The sequence below is a fragment of the Lynx canadensis genome, chromosome A3, assembly GCF_007474595.2.
Source record: "Lynx canadensis isolate LIC74 chromosome A3, mLynCan4.pri.v2, whole genome shotgun sequence".
NCBI lineage: Eukaryota > Metazoa > Chordata > Mammalia > Carnivora > Felidae > Lynx > Lynx canadensis.
This window is the reverse complement of record NC_044305.1, coordinates 22,393,814-22,405,999: the sequence shown is the minus strand read 5'-3', so window position 1 is coordinate 22,405,999 and position 12,186 is coordinate 22,393,814. Positions and strand designations below refer to the sequence as shown.

The following is a 12,186-nucleotide window of genomic DNA, read 5'->3' as shown; positions in this document are numbered from 1 at the left end:
AAAGGGAAAGGCCATACCAGAGTAATGGTCCACCAAGGCCTGGAGTGAGGGGAAGGTGAGGCGTGGTGAGATGTACAGCCAGCCATTATCAAGGCGCTGAATCCTGTAGTGTCTGATCCGGTCCCAGGATGCAGGGCGGCTGAGGCGGACTGACAGGGAATAAAAGCCTGAGGAGGAAAAAGGGTTCGAGGCAGGACTGAGGCCCTGCTGGACCCAGCCCAGCCCAAATTGGGAGAAGGAAGAGATGAGAAAGGCTACCAGGTCCAGATAGAGGGAAGTTGGCAGGGGAGGGACAAAGACTTGCTCTCTTGGCCATAAATGACCACACATTCTTATTCGATAGGGCTCTTGTGAGGATGAAGTGAGACCATTCACACAGTGCTCAGGACAGAGCCTGGCACAGTTTACGTGAACATTAAGTATTGGCTGTTATTATAAAGACTTGGGTGGGCAAAAATGTTAGAATGTGAAAACATGTCTGTAGATGTCAGATTTAGAGGTCAGTAAGGACGTGCAGAAGGAGGAACTCTTACCCTGCTGGTGGAAAGATAATTTAATACAAGCCATTTTGGAAACGGTCGACATTAACTAGTTGAACATGCTCCTCACAACCAGCCATTTCATCCTAGCATGTTACCTTAGAAATACATGAACAAATGGGACCTGGGTGGCTCAGCCAGTTAAGCATCTGACTTCAGCTCAGGTCATCTCACCGTTTATGAGGTCAAGCCCCTCATCAGGCTCTCTGCTGCTGTCAGTGCAGAGCTGGCCTCAGATCCTCTATCTCCCTCTCTCTGTCCCTCCCCCACGTGCTCACACTCTCCCTCTCAAAAATAAATAAGTACTTAAAAGTTAATAAAAAAGAAATACATGAACAATATTCATAGCAGCATTGTTTGGAAAAGTCCCCAAACTTCAAACAGCCTATATGCATACAGCAGAATGGTAATAATATACAGCAGTAAAAGTTAATAACCACTACACATGTTAAGCATAGAAAAATACTAAAAATGAGCAGAAACATACATTCACAAGTCACAGAAGCATACAAGTCACAGAAGCATACATTCAGCATGATTCTATTTAAAGTTCAGGGGCGCTTGGGTGGCTCAGTCAGTTGAGCGTCCAACTTTGGCTCAGGTCATGGTCTCACGGTTCGTGGGTTCGAACCCCACGTTGGGCTCTGTGCTGACACCTCAGAGCCTGGAGCCTAAATCGGATTCTGTGTCTCTCTCTCTCTCTCTCTCTCCCTCCCTCTCTCTACCCCTCCCCCACTCAAGCTCTGTCTCTCTGTCAAAAATAAATAAACATTAAAAAAATTAAAAAAATAAAGTTCAAAGGCAGTTAAGACTATTGCATAGGGATACATGTATGGCAAGGCTTATGAGGAAAAGTAATGGAAGATTAACACAGTGAAGCAGGCAGAGGCTTCAAAGGGATTGTTACTATTGTACAATTTTTTAAGTTGGTAAGTGGGCACATGGATGTTGGTTTTATTTGTCTTTAGCTTATATATTATATACACTAATATACGTGACAGAACTTTCCCAGTTTTGTGTTTTTAGCTTTTTTTAATTATTTATTTTTTAGAGAGCAGGGGAGAGGGGCAGAAGGGATGAAACAATCTTTTTTTTTATCATAATTATTGTTCTGACAGTTCATATTTATTCTCAGGACATTGTTTCAAACAGTAGTTTCTCAGTTGGAGAGGAAGTTCAAAGTTATTTTGAACTTGGTTAAACTCATTGCTTAGAGTTGTGATTACTTTCATGTCCTAATTAAATGAATGGGCAGATCTGTCTTCTGCATCTTGTTTGGAAGTCACAAGCAATCAAGAACAGTTTGATGTTATGATTGATGAGCATCATTCATTGATTTCTACTGTCCAAAAATGTATGCATAATATTGCTTATCCTTGAATTGTCTTGTGGCATAGGATATACTTTCTATAGCAGGGTAATGGAAAGGGATCATTAAATGAAAAGATTGCATGCTTTATCTTGAAGGGACTGTTTCAACTGTGGCAGAAACATGACAAACATACCATGTGCCTGTTACTATAGAACCGAAAAGCCCTTTCTGTTTACACTTCAGATGCAAAATGGCTGAGAGAGAGAGAGAGAGAGAGAGAGAGAGAGAGAGAATCTTAAACAGGCTCCACGCTCAGCACAGAGCCTGACAAGGGGTTCAATCCCATGACCCTGGCATCAGGACCTGAGACAAAATCAAGAGTTGGACGTTCAATCAACTGAGCCACCCAGGTGCCCCCCTGCTTTTTTAGTGTTTAGAAAGTGTCTGACTTTGGCTCAGATCATGATCTCACAGTTTGTGGGTTCAAGCCCTGAGTCGGGCTCTGTGCTGACAGTTTAGAGCTTGGCGCCTGCTTTGGACTCGGTGTCTCCCTCTCTCTCTGCTCCTCCCCCACTCACACTCTATCTCTCTCTCTCTCAAAAATAAATAAACATAAAAAAAACCCACAAAAAACAAAAAAATTAAAATCAACTTTATTGTGGGGCACCCAGGGGGGCTCAGTCAGCTGAGCATCCGACTTCGGCTCCGGTCATGATTTCACGGTTTGAGTTCGAGCCCCTCATTGGCCTCTGTGCTGACAGCTCAGAGCCTGGAGCCTGCTTTGGATCCTGTGTCTCCCTCCCTCTCTGCCCCTCCCCCTCTCATGCTTTGTCTCTCTCTCTCTTTTAAAAAGAAAAAGAAAACATTAAAATCAACTTTATTGAGTTATAACTTATGTACAATAAAATGCACACAATAAAGTGTACAGTTGATGGGTTTCAACGAAATTTAGTTTTTAATTAAAAAATTTTTTAAATGTTTTTTAATGTTTTTTAACGTTTATTTATTATTGAGAGACAAGAGAGAGACAGTGCGTGAGTAGGGGAGGAGCAGAGGGAGAGGGAGACTCAGAATCTGAAATAGGCTCCAGGCTCTGAGCTGTCAGCACAGAGCCCGACGTGGGGCTCGAACTCACGAACTGTGAGATCATGACTTGAGCCAAAGTCAGATGCTTAATCGACTGAGCCCCCCAGGTGGCCCCAAATTTAATTTTTTTAAAAAAAGGATTGGTTAGAAAAGGAAAACACATAGTTGAAAAATGAAGAGAAAAAAGACTATGTAAAATTATAATACGCAGGCCTACAATAGTAGTTTTCCACAGATGAGGATACATATGAGAGCACTTTGTAACTAAAGTGGGATTCATTCCTTCTGTCAACAAACACTTCATCAAAGCCATATGGGAAGAGGGTATTTAGTGAAATAATAGTAATGATCTATTGTGACTATCATCTAATGATCTAGAGCTATCAGTAGCTTTCATGTGAGTGCTTACTATGTGCTTTATAAGGATTATCTCATCTAATCCTCATAGCCATGCTGTGAGGTAGTATGGTCATCACTACTGTGCAGGTAAGAAAACTATGGCACATAGAACCTGGAAAAAGAGGACATGATCCAGTCACTTACCCTTTCCCTGTGGAATGCCACCAAAAGGCAGGTGTCAATCTCCCAAACCACAGGCACTGCTCAATTTTAGGAAGCATTTACTTTGACAAAAAGGCAGAGATTTCAAACTGGGTTTTAAAGGGCACCTCAGTAGGGTAAGCGTCTGATTCTTGATTTCAGCTTAGGTCATGATCTCACGTTTCATGAATTTGAGACAGGGAGGATTCTGTCTCCCTCTCTGCCTGTCTCTCTCTCTCTCTCAAAATAAACATTTAAAAAATTACAATAAAAACTGGACTTTAAAAGTAAGGCTCAACTATATGATAAACACACTTTGAATAATAAAACATAGGCTAAAAGTAAAAAGAAGGAAAAAGATGTATCATGAAACATTAATCATAGGAAAACTGGAGTAGTTATATTCATATTAGACAAAGTAAAAAGCAAGACCAAGAGTATTAACAGAGATAAGAAGTACATACCAAGAAAACATAAAAATCCTGACTTTGTATGCACCCAGTTACTGAGATTCAAAATATATGAAGCAGGGGTATCTGGGTGGCTCAGTTGAGCGACCGACTTCAGCTCAGGTCATGACCTCACGGTTTGTGAGTTTGAGCCCCCCATCAGGCTCTGTGCTGACCACTCAGAGCTTGGAGCCTGTGTCTCCCCCTCTCTCTGCCCCTCCCCCACTCATGCTCTGTCTCTGTCTCAGAACTAAACATTAAAAAAAAATTTTTTTTAATATATGAAGCAAAAGTGACAGAATTAACCGAATAGATATCCACGATTGTAACTGGAAATATCAACACTCCTCTCCCAGCACTTGATAGGACAGAAAACCAATCGAGATATAGAAGACTTAAATAATACAAGCAACCAATATGACTCAATTAACATAGAACACAGCACCCAACAACAAAACACATTTTCTTTCTCTTTTAATTTTTTTTTTTTTAGTGTTATTTTGAGAGAGAAAGAGAGAGAGAAAGTGCGAGCAAGGGAGGGGCAGAGAGGGGGGAGATACAGAATCCGAAGGAAGCTTCAGGCTCTGAGGTGTCAGCACATAGCCCAACACAGGGCTCAAACCCACAAACCATGAGATTGGACCTGAGCCGAAGTCAATGCTTAACTGACTAAGCCACCCAGGCACCTCCTTTATTTTTTTAAAGTAGGCTCTAGGCCCAACATGGGGCTTGAACTCATAACCCCAAGATCAGGAGTCACTACCAACTGAGCCAACCAGGTGCCCCAGTACACATTTTCTTTTAAGTACACATGGACTATTCAAGATAGACTATAGACTGGACCATAAAAACAGAAATTTGAAAGGATTGAAATCAATAGTTCTTTGACCACAACAGAATTAAATTATGAATTAATAACAAGATACCTGGAAAATCCCCAAATACTTGGAGATAACTCAGAGATCAAAGAAGAAAGCAAAATTAGAAAATAATCCTTTTTTTTAATTTGAAATTTAATTCTAACTTTTTTTAAGTAAGCTCTGTGACCAACATGATGTGTGAACTCAGGACCCAAGAGTCACATACTGTACTGACTGAGCCAGTCAGGTGCTCCATTTTTTTTTTTTTAAGTAAGCTCCATGCCCACTGTGGGACTTGAACTCATGATCCTGAGATCAAGAGTCACGTGCTTGCGGGGAGGTAAGCCATAAGAGATTTTTGTTGTTGTTGTTTATTTATTTTTGAGAGAGAGAGAGAGACAGAGCATGAGCAGGGGAAGGGGAAAGAGAGAGGGAGACACTAAATCTGAAGCAGGCTCCAGGCTCCAAGCTGTCAGCACAGAGCCCAACGCGAGGCTCGAACTCAGGAACTGTGAGATCATGACATGGGCTAAAGTCAGACACCCAACTGCCTGAGCCACCCAGGCACCCCAGCCATAAGAGACTTTTAAATTCAGAGAATAAACTGAGGGCTGCTGGAGGCATGCTGGGTGGGGCGATGGACTAAATGAGCAAGGGGCATTAAGGAGGACACTTGCTGGGATGAGCACTGGGTGTTAAATGTAAGTGATGAATCACTAAATTATATTCCTGAAATCATTATTACACTACATGTTAACTAACTTGGATTTACATTTTTAAAATACATAAATAAAATAAAATCATTAAAAAAAAAGTCACATGCATGGATGGAGTGCCTGGGTGGCTTAGTCAGTTAAGCTGTTAAGCATCCACCTCTTGGTTTTGACTCAGGTCATTATGTCACAGTTCGTGGAATCAAGCCCCGGGTCAGGCTTTGTGCTGATAGTGCAGAGCCTGCTTGGGATTCTCTCTCTCCCTCTCTCTCTACTCTTCCCCTGCTCATGCTTTCTCTCTCAAAATAAATAAACTAAAAAAAAAAAAAAAAAAAAGCCAGATGCTCTACTGATGGAGCCAGCCAAAAACAGTCACTCCCCTTTCTTAAAAAATCTGATACTTTTATTTTACAATAAAATATTTTATTTTTAAAGTTTATTTATTTTGAGAGAGAGAGAGAGAGAGAGAGAGAGAATCCCAAGCAGGCTCCACACTATCAGTGCAAAGCCCAACATGGGGCTGGAACCCATGAACCACGAGATCATGACCTGAGCAGAAATCAAGACTTGGGCATTAACCGACTGAGCTACCCAGGCAACACAAAAACCTAATATTTTTATTTAAGTTTATTTATTTTATTTTTCAGTAATCTCTACACCCAATGCGGGGCTTGAACTTACAATCCTGAGATCAAGAGTTGCATGCTTTCTGACTGAGCCAACCAGGTGCCCCAGAAAATATTTTTAACTGAAAAAAAAAAAACCCACAAAAATTTGTGAGCTCAAATCAGTAAAGTACTTTTTTTTCAATTTTTTTTTAGGGTTTATTCATTTTTTAGAGACAGAGCATGCGTGGAGGAGGGGTAGAGAGAGAGGGAGACACAGAATCTGAAGCAGGCTCCAGGCTCTGAGCTGTCAGCACAGAGCCTGATGTGGGGCTCAAACCCACGAACTGTGAGATCATGACCCGAGCTAAAGTCGGATGCTCAACTGACTGAGCCACCCAGGCACCCCTCAGTAAAGTACATTTTTAGCTTTATTTATTTATTTTTTAAAGTAATCTGTCTGCCCAACATGGTGTTCCAACTCATGACCCCAAGATCAAGAGTTGCATGCACTACCAACTGAGCCAGCCAGGTGCCCTCATTTGTAGCTTTAAATGCTTATGTTTCAAGAAAAGAGAGGTACAAAATAAAATTTCTACCTTAAAAAGCTAGAAAGAGAAGAATAAAATTAGATGGAAGGAATATAATAAAGATAAAGCAAAAATAAATATAATAAAAACCATAGGAAAAAGTCAATGATCCCAAATGTGGATTCTTTGTAAAGACTGATAAAATGGATAAACTTCAGGGCTCCCTGGCTGGTTCAGTCAGTAAAGCATGTGACTTTTGATCTCAGCATCACGAGTTTGAGCCCCACAATGGGCAGAGAAAGTACTCTAAAATTTTTTTTTTGACAAGTCTCAAACTATACTGATTAAGAAAAAGAAAAAGGAGGGGCACCTGTCTGGCTCAGTCAGTGGAACATGCGATTCATGGTCTTGGGATTATGGGTTTTAGCCCTACATTGGCTGTGGAGATTACTTAAAAATAAAATCTTTAGGGGCGCCTGGGTGGCTCAGTCGGTTGAACGTCCGACTTCAGCTGTGTCATTATCTCACAGCTCATGAGTTCAAGCCCCGCATCGGGCTCTGTGCTGACAGCTCAGAGCCTGGAGCCTGTTTCAGATTCTGTGTCTCCCTCTCTCTCTGCCCCAACCCACTTGCATTCTGTCTCTGTCTCTTTCAAAAATAAATAAACACTTAAAAATTTTAAAAATAAATAAATAAAAATAAAATAAAATCTTTAGGGGCACCCGTGTGGCTCAGCAATTAAGTATCTCCCTCTTGATTTCGGCTCAGGTCATGATCTAAGACTGAGCCCCGCTTGGGACTCTCCGTTGAGCATGGAGACTCCTTGGGATTCTCTCTCCCTCTACCTCTGCCCCTCTCGCTCTCTCTCTCTCAAAATAAATAAACATTAAAAAAATAATAATAAGAGGGGTACCTGAGTGGTTCAGTTGGTTAAGCATCTAACTCTTGATGTCGACTCAGGTCATGCTCTCATGGTCTGTGAGTTCGAGCCCCACATCAGGCTCTGTGCTGACAGCATGGAGCCTGCTTAGGATATTCTCTCTCTTCCCCTCCCTCTCTGCCCCTCCCTCACTCATGTGCATGCTCTCTCTTGCTCGCTCTCTCACTCTCGCTCTCTCTCAAAATAAATAAATGAACATTAAAAAAAAAGAATGAAGAGGGGCCACCACTAAGGATCCTACAAAAATACATTAAAAGAAAAATAAGGGCATACTATGAACAATTTCATGCCAGTAAAAATTGTACAAATAGGATGAAATGGACAAATTCCTTAAAAGGCACAAATCACCAAAACTGATACAATAGTTTCCTATTGTTGCTATAACAAATTACCTCAAATTCACTGGTTTAAAACAACACAAATCTATTATCTTATAGTCCTGGAGGTTATAAATCTGAAATGTGTTTCCCTGAACTAAATCAAGGTGTCAGCAGGCCTGTGTTTCTCCTGCAACTCTAGAGGATAATCCATTTTTTGCTTTTCTGGTTTCTAGAAGCCACCTGCATCCCTTAGCTCAGGACGCTTTCTCCATCTTTAAAGCCAGCAGTATAACATTCATCTCCAATCTATTTCAAACTCTGATGCTTCTGCCTCTCTCTTATAAAGACTTTGTGGGTGCTTGGGTGGCTCAGTCAGTTGGACGTCCAACTTTGGCTCAGGTCATGATCTCTCAGTTCGTGGGTTTGAGCCCCCCATCAGGGTCTGTGCTGACGGCTCAGAGCCTGGAGCCTGCTTCGGATTCTGTGTCTCCCTTGCCCTCTGCCCATCCCCCACTCATACTCTGTCTCTCTCTCTCTCTCTCTCAAAAATAAACATTAAAAAAATTTTAAAGACCCTTGTGATTTTACTGGGCTCATCTGAATAACCCACGACAATCTTCCTATATCAAAATATTCAATTTAATCACATCTACAAACTCCCTTTTATAATGTAAGGTGACATATTCACAAATTCCAGAGATCAGGACCTAGAAAACTCTGAGGGGCTATTATTCTGCCTACCATAGAAGACAACTTTCAAACTGACAGAGTATCTGCAAAAATCTATAGGTATACTTAATAAGAAAGACTGAATTTTTCCTTCTAAGATTGGGAACAAAGCAAGAGTGTACTCACCACTTCATTATCATACTAGAGGTCCTAGCCAGTGCAATAAGGCAAGAAAAAGAGATAAAAGGTATACAGATTGGAAAACAAGTAAACTGTACTTATAGATAATATGATCATGTATGTAGCAAATCCTAAGGAATCTACAAAAAAGCAACTAGTGGGGTGATAGTAGAGTTGGTAGAGTATGAGACTCTTGATCTCGGGGTTGTGAGTCTGAGCCCCATGTTGGGTATAGAGATTACTTAAAAATAAAATCTTAAAACACAAAAATGCTACTACAACTATTAAGTGAATTTAGCAAGGCTATAGAATACAAAATCCATATACATCAAGAAGTGTGAGGCCCCTGGGTGGCTCAGTCAGTTAAGCATCTGACTCTTGTTTTTGGCTCGGGTCATGACCTCACAGTTCATGAGTTCAAGCCCCTGGTCAGGCTCCACACTGTCAGCATGGAGTCTGGGATTTTCTCTCTCTCCCTCTCTCTCTGCTCCTCCCCCACACGTTCTCTCTCTCTCTCAAGATAAATAAGTAAGCTTTAAAAAAAAGTGTGGAGTAAGTTCTCTGCTTCCTTTTCCTTATTCTCTGCCTGACTCTGAGGGCCCCTTGACTGTTGTACCTTTAAGAAGAGTCTCTTCTTGTGTGTCTGGGTGGTTCAGTTGTTAAGCATCTTACTTTGGCTCAGGTCATGATCTCACCATTCATGAGTTCAAGTCCCACATCCAGTGAGCTCAAGCCCTGCTTGGGGTGAGCTTGAACTCCGCTTCAGGTGAGCTCGAGCCCTGCTTTAGGTGAACATAAGCCCTGATTTAGGTAAAACACAAGCCCCACTTCTGGTGTGCCCTGCTTCGTAATCTTTCTCTTTCTCTTTCTCTTTCTCTTTCTCTTTCTCTTTCTCTTTCTCTCTCTCTCTCTCTCTCCCTCCCTCCCTCCTTCTCTGCCCCTTGCTCACTTGTGCCCTTTCTTTCTTTTTTTCTCTCAAAAAAAGGAGGAGGGGAAGGAGGAGGAGGAGGAGGGAGAGGAGAAGAAGAAGAGGAGGAGGAGGGAGAGGAGAAGAAGAGGAGGAGGAGGAGGAGGGAGAGGAGAAGAAGAGGAGGAGGAGGAGGAGAGGAGCAGAAGAAGGGAGGAAGAGGGAGAGGAGAAGAAGAGGAGGAGGAGGAGGAGGGAGAGGAGAAGAAGAAGAGGAGGAGGAGGGAGAGGAGAAGAAGAGAGGAGGAGGAGGAGGAGGAAGAGGAGAAGAAGAGGAGGAGGAGGAGAAGAAGAAGGAAGGAGGAGGAGGGGGAGGAGGAGGAGGGGGAGAGGGAGGAGGGGGAAAAGGAGGGGGAGGAGGAGGGGGGAGGAGAAGGAGAAGAAGAAGAAGGGGAAGAAGGAAGAAGGAGAAGGAGAAGGAAGAAGGAAGAAGGAGAAGGAGGAGAAGGAGAAGGAGGAGGAGGAGGAGGAGAAGGAGAAGGAGAAGAAGGAGGAGAAGGAGAAGGAGAAGGAGAAGGAGAAGGAGAAGGAGAAGGAGAAGGAGAAGGAGAAGGAGAAGGAGAAGGAGGAGGAGAAGAAGAAGAAGAAGAAGAAGGAGGAGGAGGAGGAGAAGGAGGAGGAGGAGGAGGAGGAGTAGGAGGGGGAGGAGGAAGAGGAGAAAGAGGAGGAGAAGTAGGAGGAGGAGAAGAAGGAGAAGGAGAAGAAAAAGAAGAGTTGTCGTCTTTTCTTGGGGTGCCTGGCTGGCTCAGTCAGTACAGCATATGACTCTTGATCCCAGGGTTGTGAGTTTGGCCCCACCATTGGGTATAGAGATTACTTAAAATAAAATCTTAAAAAAAAAGTATCTTCTGGAGCTGAGCTGTGACTCTAAAATGGCTTGTGGATGGGAAAGGGCTAAATATTGGAGAATAAGCTCTCAAGGCCAATTCAACCCAGCTGAACTAAGTGACCAAGTTCCTATATGCTCTGCAAGATTCTCCAGCCACTCCATGCTGGTCACTGTCGCCATAGTTACTAAAAGCAGTAAGGGTAAGCTATACTGAGTATCTAGCTGATAGGCTCAGGGATAATAAGCTCTGTCAATCCCATGTGGGGTTGATAACCCACTGTGGACAAGGTCACCTACCAGTGCCATCTGTGATGGCCTATGTGCCGGTATCCCGCTGTTCCTTCTCACTACATACTCCAGCCAGTCCCAAATTACCTACTGCTCTTTCCCAGTTCCAGGACATATCCACTTTAACTCAGACTCCCTGAGCTCACAACACAGCCACATGCTATAACCACCCCTGTTGTCCCATGCTCACTAGCTGTGTCTCTAAGCACATAATTTGACCTCTCCGATCTGTTCCTTCATCTGTAAAGGGGAATAATGCTTCTCCAGTCTCAACAGATCAACCTCAAGGATTTGAGTGGTGAAGCACGTAAAGCATTTAGCAGTGTCTGGCATGTAGCAAGCACCCAATAACCTGTATCAGGCCTCTGGTCCTTTGCACCCACTGTTCCTTTTATATTGAACACTCTTCCACCTGAGTAACCAACCAGCTTACTTTTACAACTCAGTTTTGTTCAGGACAACTTCCCTCCAGAACACCTTCCCTGCCTGGGAGAAGCCCCAGTTCAAAGCTTGACCAGGCACCAGTGCTTTTGTGTCCCTGCTCTGCCATCAACCTGTCCCTCAACCCTCCCTCACCCAAAACACATATAACCAATTCATGAGCCTACTGAAGGATGGTTCTGATTTATCCTTCCTCTATCTTCCAATCTCAGAAAAACAGCAGCACGGTGCCCATCTGTACTAAGCTCTAACCCTGGAGTCAACCTCACTGCTTCAATTCTCACATCTCACATACAGCCTGACAGAAACCCTACTGCCTACGTTCAGAACATATCCAGAATCCAACCACTTCTCACCCTGGAGGAACGTGCAACAACTTCCCATGTGGCTTCCCACTTTTCACCTCATCACCCACCCCCAACATCTCTCAGCAGCAGTGGAGGGATCAGGTTATGTCACTCCTTACTGAGAACCAAAGTCCTCACCTAGAAACACCCTGCATGACCTGACTCCCAGTGACCCTTGGATCTGCTTCCGGGTACACCTGCCCTTCCTGAGGATGCATCTACCACAAGGACTTTGCATACTTGCACATGTCCCATGACCCTGTTCCTCTTATGCTGCTTTATTGTTTCTATGTGGTACTTACATGGTCGGGCACTTTATTATTTATTTGTTCACTGCCCATTTTGCCAACTGGATTGTAGGTAGGGATTCTGCTTTTTATACTGTTTCATCCCTGCTGCTAGAATAGTTGGCACAGAGTCACCATACAATATCCATTTGTTGAATGATTGAATGAATCTCTGCAATAAAATGGCGGGCAGAGCCATGATTACAAGCAGTCTGGAGGAGGTTTGCCACTATTTGCGCACCCTACCACTATTTATGAGCAACACATGGTATTCGGGGAAAGTCT

At 43.0% G+C, this 12,186-nt stretch overlaps 1 protein-coding gene across 1 annotated transcript in view; it reads right to left on the bottom strand.

Annotated features, from left to right (window-relative positions):
• SLA2 (Src like adaptor 2) overlaps positions 1-12,186 on the bottom strand; it is a 30,901-nt gene that overhangs the window by 3,365 nt on the left and 15,350 nt on the right. Inside the window, exon 6 of the mRNA XM_030311753.1 lies at positions 18-167. Within this exon, the coding sequence (XP_030167613.1) occupies positions 18-167 (150 nt within the window). The remainder of the gene's footprint in view (positions 1-17; positions 168-12,186) is intronic.